Genomic DNA, 22530 nt, shown 5'->3' with positions numbered 1-22530 from the left:
CAGAAATGTTTGCTAGCACCAACCACTATTAAATCTCTGCAATTATTGTAGATAAACGCTAGTTCTTTTGTACATTCTTATTACTAATTTAATTTTTTTTCTTGCTCCTAATCAGATGAATCCTAGGCAATGGAGCCATATTTCTGAAAGTGCCAAAGATCTGGTGCGCCGCATGCTTATGCTGGATCCAGCAGAGAGGATAACAGTGTATGAAGCACTGAATCACCCCTGGTTAAAGGTAGTAAAAGCAGCTGTTTACATGCTACTTTCTCATTTAAGGGAGAAAACTATGGATTTCTTTGTTTTTCTGAGCTTTTCAAAGTAGACATGAACTGTACAAAATGTGGGATATTATGCTTTAAATGTTTTCTAGGAGTAGAGCCTGAGATTTTGATAATTGCCAGGCTTAAACTCTTGCTTAAGAGCAAACTCAGTTGGACATCTTCAGCAGCACCACAGTGCAGGGAGCAGGGCTGCATAACATAAAGCTTAAAGAAGGTGTTAATGTGTCTTTCTGTGGCTATCAAACTCCAGAGATAATTTCTGATCTCCTTTTTGCTCAGTCATATCTAAACCTCTTGCCTGTTAGTCATGTAGCCATGCACTCTACTGCTGTAGGTTATGCTGCTGAACTGTGCTGCTTCCTTACATTAGATGCTTGAAAATATCCCACCAAAAGGGAAGGAAGTAGTGGAGTGTTGCCCCAAGGCCACTGTGACTGCATGCAATTATATGACATCTGGTAATCAAATAATTTTTCAGTGATGGCAGAATTTACAACACACTTTAAGCCAGTGGAAGAGTAGTTGCTGCACACTGAAAAGTTTACAACTGGAGAAGGAGAAAATACACCTGTAGCTTCTCAGCAGTCCATCACTAGTCTGTGCTAAACATTGGGGTTGGAGAATGATGGATTGTGCTACAGAATTAAAAGGTGAAAAGTGCTGGTTCAGAGCACTGTATTTTCTTTGGCAGAAGCTGATGAATTGGCAATGTCCTTAGTTATGCTTTGGTTTTCTATAGTGGGTGTCCAGGGTAGAAAAGTCATAATATCATCAACTTAAACAGGGCACTTATTTTGAAAGGGGGCTGATCTGGTGTCTGCTGCTGGCCTCTCTGTGCCCTACATGACACAAAGAGAAAGCCACAAAGACAGAACCTGGGAAGAACAGGATCCTATGCTCTTCTCCGTCCAAGTAAACGGTGTAACCACCAGTGAATGGAGTCACTCTTCATTTCTCTGCTCTCTTTCTGCCTCTGACTCTTTTATTCCAAGCTGGAGAATGGTCTAGCTTATCAGAGGAGGTTGGGAGTGTTCATCTCTCAGAAATGACAGTGGTAAAGGCAGCTCTTCTGTGTTTTGGGAAACTGCAGGTTTCAAACCATTCTACTCAAAAAGAGGCAAAGTTCTGTCTTTGGTCTGGGATGTACATAGTGTGTCAAATATCAAAGGGTATGGAAATGAACACAATGTTTTGGAATCCCAGAATATCATACAAACACAGATGATCTGGTTTTACCTGCTTGTAATTGGAGTTTTTACCTGCTTGTAATTGGACTTTTTCTTCACTTTGAGAGCATACCCACATTGAGATGCCAAAGCTAGAGCTTGGTTGAGGATCATTTTGGCAGAAAACCTGTAATTTTCGTTATTTGAGCAACTAAGCTAATTAGGTTTGTTTAAAAGACAATTCTGTAATGTGCATGTGCAAGTTCTGCCTTTGCAGCTTTGCACTTTTGGTCTCTGTGGTCTCTTTTTGACCATGTTGTTATTTCTTGGAAGTCACATGGTTTAGTTTATGACAACTTTGTTTGCCAGGCATTCCACCAGTCAGTCCTCTCATTTTTGCCTACAATAAACTGCCTTCTCTGCTGACTCAGAGCTTTCTAAACCTTTTATAGATAGGAGCAAATACAGCATGAGACAGAGACATCTTTAGTGCCGTGGAGGGACTGCTCTGGTTTCACTCTAATTCAGGAGAACAATGTGATAAACACATTAAATTAATGTTTTTATGTAGCTTCAGGGGGAAAAGGTAGATGGCTGCTGCAAGTTTTGTCCCTTCTGTCACTGCAGTTGTTCATTGGCACATTTTTCATTTGCACCTACAATGGAGAATTCTTCCTGGCTGGCATTGGGTTGGCATTTCCTGCCCTGTTGGACACTTACCCCACCTCCCAGCCTCACCTGAAGTACCCAGCACCCTGTCAAGGAGTGCTTGAGCTTGTTCCTTCACTGAGATTTGTGAATTCCAAACAGCAGAACTGCTTTCTGCTTTGAAGTTCAGTGCTGGACTCAGACTGACAGCACAACAGTAAAACAAAACACTGGGGTCTTAGTGCAAGGTGGGAAACAATTACAAAAAGAAAATATCCTTGGCCCAAGTTAAGAATTCTGTCAAAGCACTTTAATCCCTCTCAATTTCTGGAAGTTTTCCTTAAGTTGCAACAAATCCTCATTCTCCTTAGGATATTTATGAGCTGCTGCTGTCTGGTTTCTTAGTGTCAAGAGAATATTAAAAGCTTGTATTTAATGTTCTTTTGGTTTGTTTTTTGTGGGGTTTTTCAAGGAGAGAGATCGCTATGCATACAAGATTCATCTTCCAGAAACAGTAGAACAGTTGAGAAAATTCAATGCAAGACGAAAACTAAAGGTAAACTCAATGTAGTGTTAAAACAGTATAATTACGCATCTTTAATTTTGTGTGATACTTGATTCATTTAAAAAGTGTTGAGAGAAATCCATGCTTTGAAGTCAGCAATAAAATAAAAGGTTGCAGCAGGCCTTGACAGATGTTTATTGAAATGATGTCTTAGAAAGGCTGTTTGTCCTTTCTTTCTTAGTGCATCATTTTCAAATTTCAGTGCAAATTGTCTGGTATCAGCCAAGGTGTGTATGAGGCCTTCATCTTCAATAATTCAGTAATTCTGTGTAATATGAATTACTAGAGAGAATTGTGCAATCACTTCTGTTATTATTGTGTTACATTTAGAATAAAATTTTTAATGTCTTTGTTGAAGAAGAGTAAATACATACTCTTCAGTTTATCCTATTTATGTTTAACTATATACTAGCTTATTTCTTAGCCACGTTGAAAAGAATGTTAACATTTCAGCCCAAAGCAACATGGTTTTCCTTCTGTTCCTGTCATGGAATGTTTAACAGAAACATTTCTGAATTCACTGAAAGGTTCAGAAAATTTTGACAGAAACATGGAGCATTACAGTTCATGGGCTGTTTTACAACTTGTAATAAAACTCAGAATCAGGTATTCACACTGAGCTGCTGCTTTGCAAAAGTTTCATGTGATTGATGGTGAAGGTGCACAGCTGCCACAGTTCATGAACAGCTCTTTCTCTTAGGTGGTTTGTATGCCCAGGTAATCCTTTCATTAAAATGTTATCTAGTACATTTTAGAATATGACCTGATTCCTGTTCTAGGTGCAATTTCAGATATTCCTGGATTTCTTCCAGAGGGGGCCACTATATTTAGTTTCCTGAGCTTTTGTACCTTCATTATATTTTTTATGCCATTTTATCCAAAACACTGTTCTGCAGTATGTTTCATTAAATTCATCCATACTTCCATAACTGTGAGGCATTTAAACCTGAGTGGTTAAAATGTAATTTACTAGAACAAGTAAATATATGTCAGAGGCGGTGACCATTTTCTGGGTTTGTAAATTCCCCTGTAATGCTCAGTAATTGTCTGTATAACTGTGTTATTTTTATATTGATGCATTATGGGTGTCAAAGTATTCTAGTGCTGTCAGAGTCAAATTATGACAACTTGTAAAATAAAAACATAGTGTTTTGCTTTAAAAAGTGAATTTTTATTCCTGCTAATCCACTCAGTCTAGGTAGGAGGAAAAGATAAAGAGATTAGTTCTTTTGTTTACACTGTACTACAATGTGAATTTATGCTTCACCGTTACTGTTTCAAAATGCATTCACATAAAGAACTGTTCTGATGAATCCCCTTGCAAAGAATATTTTTACTGTTTATTAGTGTATGCCCAGCTCTTCTGTTAGATATGGTCACTGTGAAAAGGGAAGCAGAGGTGAAGACTAGAAAATATATTTGATCTTTTCTGAAAAGGTCAACAAACAAGAGACCTCAGGAGACTGAGTGATCCAGGGGGTCTGGAAATGTTTTGTTATCCTGCTTTGTGTAATTGAGACTGTGTGGGTATTTTTATTCAGGGGGCAGTACTAGCAGCTGTGTCAAGCCACAAATTCAACTCCTTCTATGGTGACCCCCCTGAAGAGCTGCCAGACTTCTCTGAAGACCCCACCTCCTCAGGTATTTTAACAGAAAGTGTATTTACTGCAGTCAGCATGTCCATACTGGCCAGAGTACCAAGTATTTACTCATTTCTTGAGATTCCATAAAATTGAATATTAAGTTAATATTTACATGTGAAGGATGAATAGTTTTCAGTCACAATGGCATTCACAGCTGGCAAAAATGGAGAGTAAAACTCGACAGAGTTTTAAGCTTCTACAGAAATTCTGTTTGATTTTTTTATTTTTTAGTGTATGCGCATTTAATTACAAATAGTGTTATAATCTCACATTTCTCTTTATATTACTTGATTATAAAATCTTATTGAAATTTTGTCTTGAATTCTTAGGCTGGAGCAAAGCTCTAATACCTTACTAATAGTTATTTAGAAAAAGAAGCCATTATGTACCAAAGTTTCCTGACTCCTGTTTTGGAGAACAATATGATTGTGTCCTGTTAAAAGCACACTGGACAGTATTTCTGACTCCAAATCTTCAGGGAGAGTCAATACATGTACTCAGAGGGGAAGATAATACTTGTGCTGTGTTCTAGGCCTTGGACAGGACAGTGAGATTACCAAGCAATCCTTTTGTCCATAGCCCATATTCAGAAATTTAAATCACCTGTCAGTCCCTAAACTAACACAGCCCTGCCTTAGTTAGTATCTTAATTTTGACATAACATTGCTCAAAATATTTGCAGTGCAAAAGTCTGGGTTGGTTTGTCTGATCTAAAATTCGGATTTAGAATCAATTTAAATGAACCTTAAAGAAAAACCTAAGACCAAAAGGGCTGTCTTTAATTTTTCTAAACAATTTAGGAGTACTGGCAGGAAATTTTAGCTATATACTGACTTCTCTGGAAGACATTTCAGGAACTTAATTGCGTGTGTTGACCTGCTGTGTGATAATTCTCTGTCTCAATATTTTTATAGGTGAGAAAATTATGTATTGACTGCATAAATTAATTATTTCATTTAAGCAAGTAATTTTTTATAAATTATTTCAATGTCATTAATATAGGATTGATATGCCCCATAAGAATGGGGGCAACTTTTCTTGGTTGAAATTCTCCAATTTCACTTCTTGGAATCCAACTTCAAGTACTAAAATTAAAACATTTCTTTGTCCTTAGACATGAACACCATTCATAATTCCCATGGAAATGAATGAGAATCTCAGATCTTTTATTGCAAATGGGTAATCAAAGCCTCATAGCTTAAGTTCAGGCACACAGCTTTTGGATACTTGTACTTGCAGTGAAGGATCCACGTATTCTTTTAAAGAAAGAATAAGTCAGTTTTACTTCACCTAGAACTACTTGCAGTGCCTTAATTTTTGTTTCCATCTACTTCCCCCATTTCAGTGGTGAATGGCCACCAACATGACTGGCAGTGGCAACTTTCCTAATCTGGAAACAGCAGTTCTGCTTTCCAGTTTCAGTCTCACACAACAGGACATGTGTCTTCCTCAGAGTGATGTAATTTCAGATAGCACTATACAGGAAAGTTCCAAGTTCTATTTTTTTCTGCTCACAGAATACTTGAATCCAGTGCACATGTAAATTGTAAGAATATCTATGTTGGATCCTTTGTTAGCTTGTGTTCATCTCTGAAATAACTGAAACAAAAACTTGGAATTCTCAGGAAAGCAAAGTTATTCTCTAACCTGACATTGTTGATCAAACTGATGGGGGATCACAGTGATCAGGAGACCATCCTAAGTGGGTAGTTTTCATCATGTTTCTCTGACCCACTACTTCAGCTGACAAAATATTTAATATTGAATACTAAGCCTTGCAAGAAAAGACTCTACAACTCTTTCAGCTTTCTCTTTCAGAGATTATAACATTTGAGCTGGAATTCCTAGATACCGAAATCTATTTTGTTTCCTCTTCAGAAGTACACTAATAATATTTTCAAATACTTCTGGCTTGGAGGATGGGTCTTGTGATGATTCTAAACCAAGCTAGTTTTGAGAAATTAAAACTCAAGAATTGCAGTAGAAACTTGATTATCCTAAGGTTATTTAAGTTTCCTTCCTAGTACCTCATAATGTTATTCCAGATCATAAACTCTTAATGAAGACCATTTAATATTTTATATGTGGTTGCCAATTATTCCTCCTATAAAATTTCATGAAGCCTGTCACTGTAATTAAATGGTTGTCAGAAGCAGACAAATACAGAATTCTTACAGAGATAAATATACAGAAATATAGATGCTTATTAGGTTATGCAAATCACATTTCCTGTCTTCCAGGCTTTCCAAACACAGAAGCAGAAAAATTCAATTCTCTCTTTTTGCCCAGTTAATCCAGAGGTGTTCTTTCTCAAAGTTCAGTATGGAAACCTGGAGTTGCTGGAACCTTGGAGCATCTTCCTGTGCTACCAAAGGGTTATCCCAGGATAGGAAGGCACTAAATGCAGCCAGTCAGATGAGTTCTGTAGATGCAGAATCACAAAGGATCTTCTTGTTAGAGAGTCTTCAAGTGAAAGTCAGAAAATTGCATAGCTAAATTAGATGGGAATGAACAGAGATAAATTTTGTTTGAGGTCAGTCAGGTTTTTTTTTTCTGTACACATCTTCTTTTCCTTTGTACAGTGTTAACAACTCTTGGTTCCAACCACTTGGTGACCACTGGGTGGTCTGTTTCCTCTTTTGTCAGCAACCATCCTCTGAAAAACTTGAATTAATCCTGCTACCATCCTGTTGGTAACATGGCAGAAACCAGTCTTGCTGAATTTTGAGTGTGACAAAACCTTTTAAAATACTTCTAAACTACAATGCTGCTTTATTGCTGACAGTCTGTGTTCAGTAACTTCTGCAGTAAAGCCACCAAGCAGCCCAGCTGACAAGCCTGCTGCAAATGGTCTTCTCTAGAATGTGAAACATTTGACTTTCAGGTTGCCTATCTTCAAGACATTCTAAATTGTGTATTCCCCAAGGCAACAAATGTTTTGGATATTTTTAATATGCTGAAACAAACATAAATCAGAAGTTAGCAGTCAGCAGCCCTGAAGGCTAAATCTGTCACAGGACGAAAACTGGTCCAGTAGGAAGTATTTGAAGTGGACCATGAAATCCATAAGGTGCCAGAGAAATTCACAGCATTTGCTCTCTGCTGCCCTTCCCCATCTGCCTCCCTCCCTTTCCCTGCCCAGTGCCTGACCCTCCTGATTGCACATTAGCTCTAGACAGGATTTCCTCTCCTTCTGTCATATGCTGGCCACTTGTCCCCCAGCTGAATGTACTGACATACAGTTTGCAAGTGTTTTCATAACAGTGCCTCAGGCTGGGAATGAACAGCACCAATGTAAAGCTTTTAATTTTTCCTCTTTTGCTTCTTGGAGTTTGGCTTGAGAAGCTGAGTTGAGGACAACTGTTTCATATGGGGTGTTAAGTAGATTCAAAATGGTTACATTTTCAGGCCAGCAGTTAGAAAAACTGATAAGTTGAAGAGGTTTTTTGTAAACTTTATGTTTCCATAAGCTTTTTGTAGCCACATTTTCAGAACCCAGTCAGTGCTGGAGTTAAGCTAATTGATAGTCCATAGGCTTTGGAAAACTGCATAACTGACTTTGAATTAAAGCAACCCTTACCTTTTGTTAAAGGCTGTTACTCTCTGATGTCTGCTGGAATTGCCCATTTCTGAACTGTGACTAAGAGGTTTCAGAGCAACTTTTTGACACAGACAGGTCTGGATTCCTGCAAAGGATCCTCAAGCTGTGTTTCGGGGTAACCTCAGAGCAAGAGAAGAGCCTGAGTGGCCAAATGTGCTCCTGCATCTGTGCTGAGCAGTGGCAGTGCTGCAGTATTTTCTGCATTCATGTCAGTGCTGGCCTCTGTGGTCACTCTGGAAGCAGATAAACAGAAGCAGAGTTTTGCACTGCACACAGAGCAACCACACTGAGGCTCCTTCAGTGCTTCTGCCTCATTTTCTCCACACACAGCATTTTTGCAAATGCTTTTTGGTATTTTGTCTCAGGGTTGATGTGTGCAAATCGAAATTTTAATCCTTTTCTATTTTGTCAGACTCTGTAATGTTGTGTCAAATGAGAGGTTTTTAACAGCATGATAGTTTGATTTTCAAATTTGATAATGAAAATGGGAATAAAGCTAAATCTCTTAGTCCTTCAGAGCAAGGTCAAACAGCACAGATACAGACAAGTTGTGAACTCGCTGTTTCCAACATACATGGAAGTGGCTGAACTCACAAGTTAAAATGATTAGTTGTTTCATGGGATTTAGAATTCATGAAATATTGTCAATACAAGCCCATATCTTAATACCCATCAGTTTCATCAGCAGAAGTAAGAAAAAAAACCACCTTTGTTATGCAAAAATTAACATTGATTTTGTAAATATTTGCAAAGGGTGTTGTGTAACATTTTAAAATATGAATGCTTGGGGGAAAAAAAACTATATTCACCTTATAATTGTTACTAATTCCTTTGCTAGTATTACAAGTGCAGCTGTCAGTTTTGAGATCATGAGTTTGTGTATTTCCAACATTCCATTATTAACTTGATGATTTTTCAGCTATTGAATCTTTGCTCTGATATGTTTAATTTCTTTTTAAAAGGGCATAAAGATACTGTTAATTAAAAGCAATAAAGAAGTGGTTGAATTTCTAAATGGTTCACATAACATTTTTCACTGAAACTTTTGATTTCAATATAACATTGCTAAATTTTGCTTAAGTATATTAATATGTTGTGCATCATTTGCAGTATGTTGAATTATTTTATCACTTCAATTCTTACAATATTTTTACTGAAAAATCCCTTTTTGTCCATGAGTTTTTTAAAATAGTTTAACCAATGTTGGGAAAAGTCTGGTATTAATAGATCTCTAACACTGTATCCATGTGCTGCCTTCCCAATGCCAAGTGTTTGTTTTCCTCCCATCCCAGTCTGCCCGTGCCATTTGCTTCACACATAGAAGATCCATATTAAAAACTGGGGGGATCCTTGTCACTTGGTTGAAACTATTTTGTGGCTAAAGTAGTCTGCTAGGTTGCAGCTTTATAAATGGCTTGTTCTGAAATCTTCATACTGTTTGTTGTTTGTCCAAATGCTGCCTTCCTTCTAGGACTTCTAGCAGCAGAAAGTAGGTATCCCTTTGTTTTCCTTTAAGGCATATCAGTCAGCTATGGTGTGTGTCTTTGCATGTTTAAAAATCTGCTTTCTTTTGCTTCTCTCTGCTCTTTTCAGTTTTAATACTGCCTGTTCAAACAAAATTATTTGGTATTGACTAAATCTGTTTACAGTGTAATATATAATCAACAGTATAATAAAGCAGAAGGATGATTTCCAGGGAATTCTGAAGGTTCTAATTTAGAGGCAGTATTAAAATTACCTCAGTTTTGGGGTTTTTTCCCAATATTTAATATTTGCAACACAACTGAACTAAAATTTAATTTTCATTGAATTGATAAAGTATATTTTGGGTTTGCATTTTCATTCCAAAATTGTTTTCATGGACTAATGTTTGCTTTTTTTTCTTTCAACTACCAAACATATACTGTAATATTAGTCAAATATTACATTCTTCTCTCAGCTTGCATGAACTTTCTTGATCCTTCTGTGTTGATATGTGTTATCTGATCTATGCATATGCACTGTGGATATGCATACACCTGATTTCAATAACTATCCAAAATGTGTCTCCTCGATGAAGGAATCTTGTTGGCACACAGGGAAGAGGTTCTGCTGCAAAGCAGCTGCACACTTTGTGAGAAACTGGGACCACAAGTATTTCTAAAACCTGCAGACTATACTAGGTGGAAGAGAAGCGGTGAAATTTTAGACCCTTTGATACAAACCACAACCATTTCAAAAACAACTAATTCAGCAAAACTAATTCCCCAAAAACAAGCTATAGAAAGTGGGGGTTTCCTGCAGCAGTTTGAGACTTGTAGATTAACAGCTCTGCTTCTGTCCTAGGTCAGGACATGTCAGCAGGGCATGTGTCCCTGCCTCCATCTCTGATCAATCATGGATTTTGTGGTTGTTGTTGTTTGGTTCATTCTTTTGATTTTACAGATTGTGGGGAAGTTGTTCATTTTCCTCTTACTTCCTCAACTCAGAGTGCCTGTCCAGTAAAATGAGAGTGAAAGTTCAATGGATTTTTGTAAAAAAGTTTTGTGATAGTATTATTTTTAAGCAGTTGTAGGGGAAGAGAAAAAAAAACCTCATACAGAGCTTGTGCCATGATTTTTGGGTTTTTGTTCATGCATAGAGACTTTTCTTCCACAAACTGACTATAAGGGTGTGCTGCCTTCATGCTGGTCAGAAGGGGGGTTTTAGACATTTTTGTAAGGAGGAAGATAGGATCTAAGGAAGGGGTAGTGAAGGGCATTCATCTATTAAAATATTCATTTGTTTAGTTGCATGTGAGTGCACTTAGATGTAAGCTAGAGGTCTGGTTTGTAAAACAGCACTTCTGCATGTTTCTTTGCCACCACACTAGGCTGGCTTCTGTCATATCTGTGGCTGGATTTTCAGTGAGGGGTAGCTGGGACAAAGAGTTGACAAACTGTGTGAAGGTGCCAAGTATGGAGACAGGAGAAAGTGGAGTCTTGCCCACTGTCAGTGCCCCTGTGTGTGCAGGATGTAGAAAGTCTCTCTTCAAAATTAAGCATCAGTTTCTTGCTGCCCTCTTCAAAATTAAGCATCAGTTTCTTGCTGCCCTCTTTGTCCTCTCCCCCACCACTTCCTCTTCCCTCCCATCCTTTGTTGTTTTCTATACATAGTACTCTCCTCTATGTTCCATCTGCTGTTTGGAAACACTTAATCCCTTGTTTTCCTTTCCTTTTTCTTTTTTCTTTTGTTTAGTCCCTTTCTCCCTGTTTTTCTCTCCTGCACCTATTTCCTTTAGTTTCTTTTCTGACTTCACATGCCTTTCTCTCCTTTCTTGTATTCCTTAGATGTTCCTACCTTTTTAAATGTAGTTGTAAATCCCAATACCCTTCCTTTGCACCAGCAGTCTTCTTTCTGAATTGTTGCTGTCATCTCCATAAACCTCCACCTTTCTAGTTCTCTTACTACACTCTTCCTGATTGTTTTATATACATGCAGTGTATGGATATACATATATTTCTTTTATCACTTATTTGCTTCCCAGTAGCATTCACAGAACTGTGTGCATGTAGGAGCTTATTTGTAAATTTATAGTGTTTCTAAACTTCACTGTTTGATTTCAGTCCAAGGAGGAAGAAGTCATGAAGTGCCATATAGCTCAAATTTGAGCAGGACAGAGCCTTTATTTGCCTTGCATGTTAATTACACTGCTGTGTATATGTAGAACATGTATCTGCCACCTTATTTTAAACTATTACAGTCATGTACATGTGTACACCTGCTTTGGCTGTCATCTGTGCCTGCAGAGTCAGTTGCTCTGGAATACAGTGAACAGCAAAGAGCAGCAAATTACTGTGTGAGATCAGAGGCATCTCAGCTCCAGTGATTCTTGCAGATGTTTAGCAAGTGATGAAGAGCAGCTGGTGCCCAGCTGGCTTTCTCTAAATCTGAGAAGTTACATCAGTTAAAGTAGTGGAAGGGTCTGCACTTTATAATAATGCCCATGCTTGTTTTTTTGTGAGGTTGTATCCTGTGACTTCGTTTTGTCATTCTAATATTTGATCTCTGTAAAATTTAACAATTTCTGATGATTTTTTTGTCTTTTCTTGCTGGATGTACTACCCTCAGACCTCTTCATAAACAAAGTAGAATGTAAATCCTACCTTCTCAAATGGCTGTGCTTTAAGAGCCAGGATTGGTCTTTTAACTTCATTTCCAGCAGCTGCCCATGAGAAGGCAGCCACGGGATGAGGCTGAGAGAAATCAGCTTCTGTTTATTGTAGATTGGCTGGCTTAAGGACTGAACTGTGACATATAGAGAAATTGCAAATGACAGCAAAGCCTTTCTTAGTCATTTAAATACCACTGTGAAATCTTCAAGACACAGTTACTTACCTGTTTACACAACATGAAGAATAGTTGAAAAACCAATCAAATAAAGATAGTTTATAAGAATGAACACAATACAAAGGAGTGGATGGTGTTATGAACTTCATTTCATGTGGTTCTACAAATCTAAGAGATTTAGACTTTGCCAATGTCTCTTTCATAAAAATTTGCTAATAGTATAATGATTATTATAAGTTCTTCTGCAGAGTTATTTTCTGGCATAGTAATTGCAGGAGAATGGCAAAAAGGTGTTTATAGTTTTGTGTTTAAACAATGTCAGGCTTCTTGAATTCTTGGTTTTCATTACTCAGAAGTGAATTTCTGATTTTTATGATGCTTTACATGAGGGTTTGTAAGATTCAGTGTTAAAAAATAAACCGAGGAGTTCTTTTGCTCTCTATCAGAACGTGTTTGCGCTCAGGGTGTAGTCTGTGCTTTGTAGCAATAGCTGAGTCTCTTTACCTAAACCCTTTATTCAGTTGTACAGTGTTGCAAATCATGTCACATGAAAAGAGGTTCCTGATTCTGTTTACTGCCTGTTACATAACAGGGGGAGCCAGTTATACCTCCCTGGTGTGCTGAGAAGCCTCAGAAAAGCAAACTTTTGGGCTGCTTTGTATACTGGGGGGACACTTGGCTACTGCAGAATATGTAGGCAAATCTTGGAATAGTATTTAAAATTCTATTTTACTCTGTTCTGAGAAGTAAGCAACTCCTCCCTACCTTTAAAGTTCAGTTTCTCTAGTCAAACCACCTGTTGCAGACCAGAAGAGCTGGATGTTGTAGTAACAACACTACCAAGGCTTTGCCTACTTCCAGCCTGAAGAACCTGTGTCCATAGCAACTTCAGGTGCACTGTATGACAACTACAGACTCTAGAGACAGAATTCAGCTGTAACAGAAAATTATTTTTCACTGGCCATCTCCAAAAATGTGGTGGCAGAGCCTTGCACAAAATACCTGTGGAAACTTTGACTACACAGTGTGAAGATAAATTCCCAAGTTTCTGCCTCACAAGGCAAATGTGTTTCTGATAAATAACAGATCTGCCTCAGTAGGCAGAAAACTGCTCAATTCATCTCTGTCTTCTCAGAAGTAATTGGGTATCATCCTTAAGAAGTCATTCCACTAACTGTAAAAGCATTTTATGTACTAGTGGTGACTGCAGGAGACTGTCATAAGCATTCTAATGTGGTTTTTCCTCTTTTTTATGTATGACAGCTCATAGTTTTCAACTTCTCACAGTTGGCAGTCCCCAGGAAACTCTGAGTAGCTGCAACCATTCTTTCTTAGGTTTTCTTATGGGAATACAGGGAAGACAAGGTTGTGTTGCATGGCCCAGAGTGTCCCTGCTCCTTTTGACACTGAGGTCATTTCTGTGCATTTACAGGAGGATCCAGAGTCTTCTCACAGAACCATGTTTGGTGTGGATTTTGTTACTGTTTCTGCAGAGAAGAGTCTTCTATTTATATCACTGGAATTGCACCCTTTCCTGTGCAATTGGATCTGGTTTTATAGTAACTTCAGGTGCAGGGTGAGATTCATCTCACCCAAAAGTTGGGGCTGCTTGAAAATTCTGGGACAGTGAGCAGGATTTTATAACAGAGTTTAATTTCTGGAGTCTTAAAAAACAAATGAACACTGCCAGTCAAATTAGTCAACTTCCTGATTTTTCCTGCCTTACTGATATTTATGCATCATTCTAATTTTCATATTTCTAGATTCTGTCTGTAACTGCTACAGACCATGAGAAGTCTGAGATTTTAGTTTGTATGACTGTAATAATTCACTGTAATAATAGTCCTTTATCATCTGTGATAAAAGTTAAAGTGGGTGCACTTGCAATATTGAAAAGAGTTTAAATCCTATTTCAAGAGGATATAAGTTTTAATTATAAATATTGAACAGCTTTACACTTTCCCCAAAGGTTAGAAATTCAGCTTGAATATTAATCTTTTTAGAAACACGTGTGCTGTAAATGTTGGTTAACTTCATTTTATGTAATATCTCTTCCCCGAATTTAAAACTCTTCTGAAAGGGACTTTTAGACATTTTAACGGATGTCTGTAACAAAGAGAGTTTAAGTGTTCACAAAAATTCCTGTAAAATTGTCCTCTTACTCTTTTTAAGCACTAACATGCTGTCAGTATATTGCTGCTATGCGATTTTCTCATATAGGTGCACATTATTTGTAAATGAGTGAGGGGCATGGCAGTAGGTGAAGCATAAGATTATAGGTAAAAATAAAACCATAAGGTAAAAACTGTCATTTGTGAGATTAACAAAGCCACTGTCACAAAGTCCCATCAAATTTCTTAAGGACATTCTTGGAAACTTTATTTACAGCCTCCTATTCAATGTGACCAGTGGACAGGAGAAAAAAAAAGACCTAATGATCAAACCCTAATTTTTTTTGAATTCCCAAATATTCAAGAGGTTGCTGAGATGCAAATATTGAAAAATCATAGTTTTCATTTCTATTTCAAAGCCCTCAGAGTATTCCACAAAATAAAGTTTGCAAAGGAAATAAAACTGTCAGATAAGGAATGTGGTGGTCCAGAGCATTTGGTGTTTCACAGTAACACAGCACTACAGGCAACTTTGAACACACTTCTTACTGGTTCCAGATTTGGCTCAGGTTTTGGGGATTATGGGCAACACTGAGCAGTATTAGAGGCTCTTAAGATCCCCAGGCTCTGAAGTGAATCTTCTCTTGAGTTTTCCTTAAATACCCCAAATACACAGAAAGGGCTTTGAGCCCAGAAAAAGAAGCTTTGCTAGAAAATAAAATAAATAAAATAAAAATACCTCTGAGCACGAAAACAGCAGAAATAAAAGAGAATTTTAACAAATTTTCTTCTGCCAACTGGATGCTGAAAGTCAAGCACTTTTCTTCAGGCTTGGAGATCTCTAATTCCATCAATCTTTAACTGATGTGCTGAACATGGAAAGGAAACAGTGCAGTCCTTTTGGGGTCCCTGGGTGGGTTTTTTTCCTTGCCTTTGAGGCTTAGCTGTGATCTCTCCATCCTCTTACCAGCAGATCCCCTGTCCTTATATTTCCTCAGGTTTCCTGCTGTGCCTCTGGCAGAGGGATGTGAATGGTTCCTTTCAGATGAGCATTCTTATTCATTATCAAAGAGGAAGCAAATTTTTCTCTTTTTTCAGTGCACCCAACCTCATGCACAACAACTACTAAAAGTCAAACCATTTGTTTTATTTGCTGACAGCCACAGATTTTTGAAAGAACATAAATTAGTCCATCAAATAGGTGTAAGTAGTCAGAGACACTTGATGGGAGAGAATTAAGTTTTATTGTTCCTGAGACAAGAGCTGTGAGTGAGGGGGATATTGTGGTTCTCAAACCTTGTACAGAGAACTGTGAGGAGAATTTTAGGCTTAGGTTTGTACTAAATGCGATGCAAGAGCTTCTAGATTTGTAATTTATTTCTCCTCAACCATGAGGTTGCAAGTCTTGTATAGTAGTTTTTGTCTATTTTGTTATGTTTATTCAACTTTTTCAAGATTTTCAGAGAAATAAGTTAACTTTTCCTTGTGTAGTTAAGAGGCAGTTGGGTATATTGTTTTTATTACATTCTGAAAATGCAGTACAAAAGCCTTTGAGTTAAGGAGGGCTGATAAGAATTGTTCATGCAATAGAAGATAGAATTTCAAGGAATGCAGCAATTTTTTTAGATGTTATCTATCTTGTCAAAAAGACACAGGCAAATGTATAAGTAAACAGAATAAGCGTATTGATGAGAAATTAGTGAAATAGAGAATGTCTAGAGTTCAGTATCCAGAATTAAGAATTTATTTATGAAAAAGCATTCAGTTGTTCACTGCCAGACCACCAGAGCAGTGCTGCAGACACTGACTGGATATGCTGCCTCTTACCAGATGCTTTTACCACAGTGGGAAAAGTGAAGACATGATCCATGGGTGTTGAGATAAGCCAAAGTTGGCATCCTAGTAAAGCACACAGGTGGCAGCCACCACTGATACTCTGATTTTTAAACAAGTTGTTTCACACAGAACCACTGTGGGGTGGTTTACTGTGGGTTTGTGTTGTGTTTCTTTGTCCTCTCCTGCTGAGAGTTCAGCTTTCCCTCATGGACTTGCACCTTCCATATTGCCTCCTATTTCTCCTTTTTGTCTCCATAGCTCTCACTTCTCTCTCACCCCCGTGCCATATAAAAATCATCCCCATCATCCTCTGACCCAAAACCATGCCCTGCTGAAAAAGCAGGGTAGGAGATAACCAGGCAAGCAGGACAAACAGAACAAAGACACATTGCAGCCTTTTTTGTCCCCCAGGATTCAGCGGTCAGGTGTTTCTCCCTCTTCCCTCCTTTATCCCGATGCTGATTTTAAAAATATTTGTGAAAGCATTGGTTCTTCCTGATTTTACCAATGTTTGGGATTTGATTTCAAAATAATTCTTACTGATGTTTCAGTATTGTACAGTATGCATTTGAAGTTGCCTGGCAGTTCAAAAAGAGAAGTGAAGGTTGGGGTGGGAATGGTGAGGACAGGCCAATAATGCAAGTGGCTCCATGAGACATTGTTGGGAGCGAGGCTAAAATAGAACAAAGCTGAGCTTAATAAAATCAGGTTTTGATCTCTCTCCCATTAAGCCATTTCTTATGTATAATTACATTATCTGTGAGCACTTTTGATATATGTAAAATTTATTCAGTGATTTTTCCTGTTAAAACTCCAGCTTTTTTAAGATCCTATTCCAGTTGTACCAGATGAATTGAAAGTTTCCTTTTCCAAAGTTCAGTTTACCATGAGCCTTTGCTTTATTGATTTTTTTCCTCTTTTTTTCCCCTGTCTGTTGCCCCATAGGAGCAGTCTCACAGGTGCTGGACAGCCTGGAAGAAATTCATGCACTTACAGACTGCAGTGAAAAAGACTTAGATTTTCTTCACAGTGTTTTCCAGGATCAGCATCTTCACACATTACTAGATGTAAGTTTTCTGTGATAAAAATTTGAATGTGTTCCTGGATCTGTTGTCCATTGGATAACATTTTATTTTATCCTTAGCATATTCTCTTTTCTTGTTTGATATCAAAATCAATTTCTTTATTTGTAGAATGTAAGAATCCTCCAGCACTTTATGCAAAAATACATTTTTAGGACTGCAATATAAAGTATTGTAGGATGTGTAAGTGATTAAGAGTTGTAGTTAATAGGTTTGCTTTAAAATAATTAATCAGAATATTTTTTTCCCTTAATAAGGGCTAGATTTTAGTTTTTCTTTTAAACATGAGTTACAACTTTATAACTGTGCATGTTCTATTATTATTATTATCATTAAATGTACTAATCTTAGGCCAGGTCTGGGGATATTCTTACAAATCTGAAATTTTTTGTGTGATGCACCCACCAAGGTGTGCTCATTTCTCTTTCACACTTGGACGTGGTATGTTATATGCTCAATCGTCTAAAACCTGTATTTCTCTGTGGTTCTGGAGAGCTGCCAGTCCATAAAGCAGCAGTGTCTTACTGAGTGCCAAAACACTCCCTGAATGACAAATTCAAAAGCACACCATGCTGTCAGTGACTTTGTATGTGCACAGCACAGAGGTCTAAAGTAAAAGTCAAAAAAGTAGCAGAAAAAGTACTTCCCCTGATGTTTTTATCTGGGATATGTGGATACTTCATGTTGAAGACAGAGGACTTGCTTTTAGGGAAGACCAGCTTTTTCTAAAGCAATCTACAGCTTGCACTGAGAAAAAACTCCAGATGGAACCAAATGCACAGGGGCACCTTGGCAGGTGCTGTGACACAGCAGTGACACATCTGCAGAGCAGCTGGCACTGAGGAGCCAGGGCTGCCACTTCTGTGTGTTCTGACTGCTTTTACTTTATGCCAGTTGTGCTGCAGTCCTGTGGGTTGAATAACCACTGGTAGGTGAACAGCATCTTTTATTTTAATGTTGTTTGAGAGTAAATATGCTCTGGTAACAGTGTACAGTGAAAAATAAAAAAATGGTAGGTGGGCATAATGAAATGAATTTAAAATATGCACTCCTGGATCAAACCAAAATGTTTGTGTGATCACATGGATGATGACCTTTTTGTACAATGTCTAAAACTGCACAGCTCAGTGAGTATCACAAATCTAACAAGATGTGTGTGTTTTTCACCCAGTGAAAGAGCCATAGGAGTAGAAGTCATTCTAGCTGTCTGATCTGCAGGTAGATGATGATGTTTGTAGAGACTTGAGAGAGTTTCTGCAAAACTGTTGAATGCTCTGGTTCCTCTGTGCAGCTTTGCAGGAGCACAAGCTGAATATAAAAAGTGCCACAGGTCCTGTGGTGTGCAGACTCTTTAGAATGTAGTGAATGATTTGTACACTTGTTACTGTTTGATCAGTCACTTGAATTCTGTGCATTCTTGAAGCTTAAGGGATTCCAGTCTGGAGGTGGCCCCAGCTGCTGGCAGACCTCCCCCACAGCACTGCTGCCCCTTGGACTGGAGCATCCAGAGATGAGGTTTGCTGCTCAGTGATGGTGGCATTGCCCTGGCACAACAGTGCAGTTCTCATCTTTGTTCTCTGATAAGTGTTCGTGCATTTTACATCAACAGGCATTGCATAAAATTATATGGGGCACACAGGAGGAAGGGACTAGGAGCTCATGACTTCCTGATTGCATCTCCAATAACTCATCTTTGTAATTTGCATTAAAATATGAATCTTTTTTCCCAATTTAAGTTCACCTAGCTTGTGTACCAGATGCTTAAATTACTTTGTATATGGCATGCTGCAGTACAGAAAGGTGCTCAGTTAATATGAACAAGAAATAAAAAATCTGGAGAGGAGTAGAATAAAATGAGTGTAGTAAGAACCAAAATATTTGTGTTACTCATGCAGAAAGGTTTTAGATATTTATTAACCATTATTGTGTTATCTTATAACTTCTTGGGCTTTGATAAACCACATGGCCTTAGTTTCAGTATTTTTCAGGGTAATAGGTCTGCCAGACATTAACTCATGCTTCTGCAATGCTTTTGCTTTTTTCTGCTCTTGACAGTACCAGTCAGGTTCCTGGTACTTCATTCATGACCTGGTAATGCTGTAATGATATATTTTAGCTTTTCAAATAAGAAAAACCAGCAGTGAAGTTGTAGAATTTTCACATTCTTCATCAGTTATTCTCATAAACAGAGAGGGATGCAGGTAATTGCACCTTATAAAGATATCTGTGAGAACAAAATGACATCAAAAAGCATTTTTCTTTCATTATGCTATGTGGAAGGGCAATGATAGAATCCTCCCAAGGATACTTTGGTTAGAAAAATACAAACTAAAATTGTGAAACAATGCAGTGTCCTGAAATAAGTCTTTTAAAGCCTGAAGCAAGTTTCAGTGTTATTTGGAAGGGTAGCTTTTTCATGTCAGTAACTTACATGTGGGAGATTGATTTCTGGTTTTGTATCAATAGTATTCCAATTTTTTTTCCCAGGAAAAATCACCAGTTGTACTTGGATGAAGTTCTGCCGGGGAAAACTTTTATTCCTCTTAGAGAATTTGGGGTTACTGAAGCCTCCAGACCAAGTAACCCATAAATCATATCCCACTAAGTAGGAATTTTCTATTCTGTTGTGAAGTTGTGGCTGTCACTTTGCATTAAATACTGTTTCTCTTCTGTGGCCATTTTCCACAGTTAAATTTGTTCTCGTGTTCCTACTCTTTCTCAAGAGTTATCCTTATTTTTAGATTAAGCACATGATGGTAGATCATGCCTGCTGCTGAAATATCTTATTTTGCCTCTGAAATAACTTTTTCTGAAGGCCAGGAAGGAAAGAACAATCATTTTGTTAAGGCTGCAAGTTACCCATCTGTTGGGTTTTTTTCAGATTACAAAATAGAAATCTTCTTTCTCAGTAATTCATTAACTTGGGTGTTATGAGGACAGGCACCTCTGAAGGCCCCAAAAGGTATCATCCTATTGATTCTTTTTAATTGATTAATTTGTTTAGGTAACTGTCTTAAGGCTCTCTTCTAATTTACTTGGTGGCCAAAAGTGTTCAAAACAAGGGGAAGAAATGTGCCAACTGCTTAGAAAGTAGCTAATCACTCTCAGCCAAATTCTGCAATACAGAAGCATATCCTGATGTGAGTTTATTGAATAGTTTCATTGTGTGTTTTTTTCATCATTTTATAGAATCCTATTATTTGTGTTGAGTGGGTTTTTTCCTGCACAGAAGTTTCACATTTCATTTTTAAAAACTTAATTGTGTTTGCTGCAAAGAGTAAAGGCCCTTCTAGAAACAGCCATATAGAAATATTTACTGCCTAGAAAACATTTATTGTTTATTGACTGATTTTGTTTGTTTGTTTGTTTAAGTAAAAGAGTAACTTTGGTTTGGACAGATTTTTCTTTTCTCCTGCTCTGTTCATCTCTGATGATCAAAATTTTGGTGAATGCTGTAGGACATTTCTCTGTGTCACTTAGAAATGTCTGGATTTATGACTATATGAAGCTTTATAGACTGTTTCATTCCAGCATCCAATTTAGATGATAAAGAATGCAGTACAGTATATAAATAACTTTATGGAAGAACAGAGTTAAATTTAAGTAGTGAAAGCAGTTTTTTATTACCATGGACAGATTTTTAGAAGCTTTATCAAATGCTTGAATTCAATTCTTTTTTATTGACTTTCATGAAAGACATCCTGGGAGACACTGCTGTCCTGTGTCAGCAGGACTGATAAAGAACTGGAAAGAATTGTAAAGAGGTTACTAATTTTGGAGGTCTTTTACTTCAATTATTATTTGTTAAAGTCTAGTGGGCTTCAAGGTTGTGCTTAGGGGGGTAGAGTTTTATCCATGGTGTTTTATCCATGATGTTTCATCTCTGTCAGTGCATCAAAGGGATTCTGCTCAGATGGAAACCCAGGAGCTGCTGCTTGGTGCAGCTGCCTGCCCTGAAGGAGATGAGAGAAATCATTCTCCTGTGCTGTGGTCACCTCTGCAGGGCCCTGGCTGGGCTGACTCTGAATGCACATGTCCCTCAATTTACAAGTGAGATTTTCACCCAGCAGGAGAACAATATCAGCTTTTGTGTGGCTGGGGCCTCTCTGCTGGCTTTGTCTGCATCTGTCTGTCCCAAGGCAGAGATAGTTCTCTAGGCTGATCTCTTTTGGCAGTGAATTTTAAAAGTTTGTTACAAATTTTCATAGAGGGAATCATTGAGGTAAGTGTTGTTATTTCTGTGATAGAAATGTTACAAGCTTTCAAGAAAGTTTATTTTACTTTTTGCTGGATTAACACATTACACACGTATGGTTTTAACTAAGTGAGGATAAGTAAATTTTGCACTGGCCATTTGTATCATCTCTATGTGCGCAGCCACTTTTCTTTTTTTAGTTTAATTTATATTCACAGTGCATATATTTAAGGCATGCTGATTTCTCAAGAGAATCTCACTTCTGTGTCTGCTATCCTTTGCTGCTCATGGTTGTGTTTCACAGGAACCTGCATCTGTGCACACTTGAGAGTTTCCTTAGGATTTCTTTTGAACTCTGTCATCCAAACAGATTTGGTCCTGAAGTCCAGACTTTTAAGGAAACATATTTTCTCTTTTGCTAAAATGAATGTTGTTGGAACCTCAGTTTAGTTTCTTAGATGTTTGGCTAAAGCTTTCTGCTGGGTTTATTTTGGTTTGTTCTGTTTATCCTCCCAGGCTGGATGTTGGCACAGTAAATTTGAATGTCCTTTGTAAAAGTTGCAGTTATTCAGCAGTGTCCAGGCAGGGCTGATACTATAGTCCTCTGCTTGACAATGTTTTAAACTCTCTATGTATTTATTCCTGATCTGCTCTTTTTTGAGCAAAGTGTATTATTTTAACAATTCTAATATATACTTTATAATTTTAAAAAGGGGGGGGAACAAAAAACTTTTAGGTTTTTCTCTTCAGGTTGCTTTCATTTCCTTTTTTCTTTTATTTTAAATTGTGAATAGTCTGGTGGAATATCTATCATATGATGTAGAAATTAAAACTAGCAGATAGGTATAAAAAGCTTAAATATTTTCCTAGATCATCCAGTTTTACTGTGTTTTGATGTGAATAGAATGATTTTATATGTGAATCACATAGTGTGGTGTGAGTTTTTTTGGATGCTCATTGGTCCTTACCCTCTTGAATACGGATTTTGTTAGCACTTATAGGAGGAACATGTTTTAGTGAAACTTGAATGCTTCTCTTTTGCAAAAACAGACCACAAAGTGTGTTATGGATGCCTTGCTTAAAAGCCCTCA

At 37.6% G+C, this 22530-nt stretch overlaps 1 protein-coding gene across 9 annotated transcripts in view; it reads left to right on the top strand.

The window, feature by feature from the left end:
- CASK (calcium/calmodulin dependent serine protein kinase) overlaps positions 1–22530 on the top strand; it is a 185316-nt gene that overhangs the window by 117156 nt on the left and 45630 nt on the right. For 7 of the 9 annotated variants that reach the window (XM_059493308.1, XM_059493307.1, XM_059493305.1 and 4 more), the window contains 5 exons: positions 116–238; positions 2571–2654; positions 4205–4304; positions 9379–9396; positions 17108–17229. In XM_059493308.1, coding sequence (XP_059349291.1) covers positions 116–238; positions 2571–2654; positions 4205–4304; positions 9379–9396; positions 17108–17229 — 447 coding nt within the window. The remainder of the gene's footprint in view (positions 1–115; positions 239–2570; positions 2655–4204; positions 4305–9378; positions 9397–17107; positions 17230–22530) is intronic. The other 2 variants (XM_059493309.1, XM_059493303.1) reach the window with 1 other exon arrangement.

Source organism: Ammospiza nelsoni, chromosome 2 (genome assembly GCF_027579445.1).
Source record: "Ammospiza nelsoni isolate bAmmNel1 chromosome 2, bAmmNel1.pri, whole genome shotgun sequence".
NCBI classification, from domain to species: domain Eukaryota; kingdom Metazoa; phylum Chordata; class Aves; order Passeriformes; family Passerellidae; genus Ammospiza; species Ammospiza nelsoni.
The sequence above is the reverse complement of the archived record's forward strand: the minus strand, read 5'-3'. Positions and strand labels throughout refer to the sequence as shown.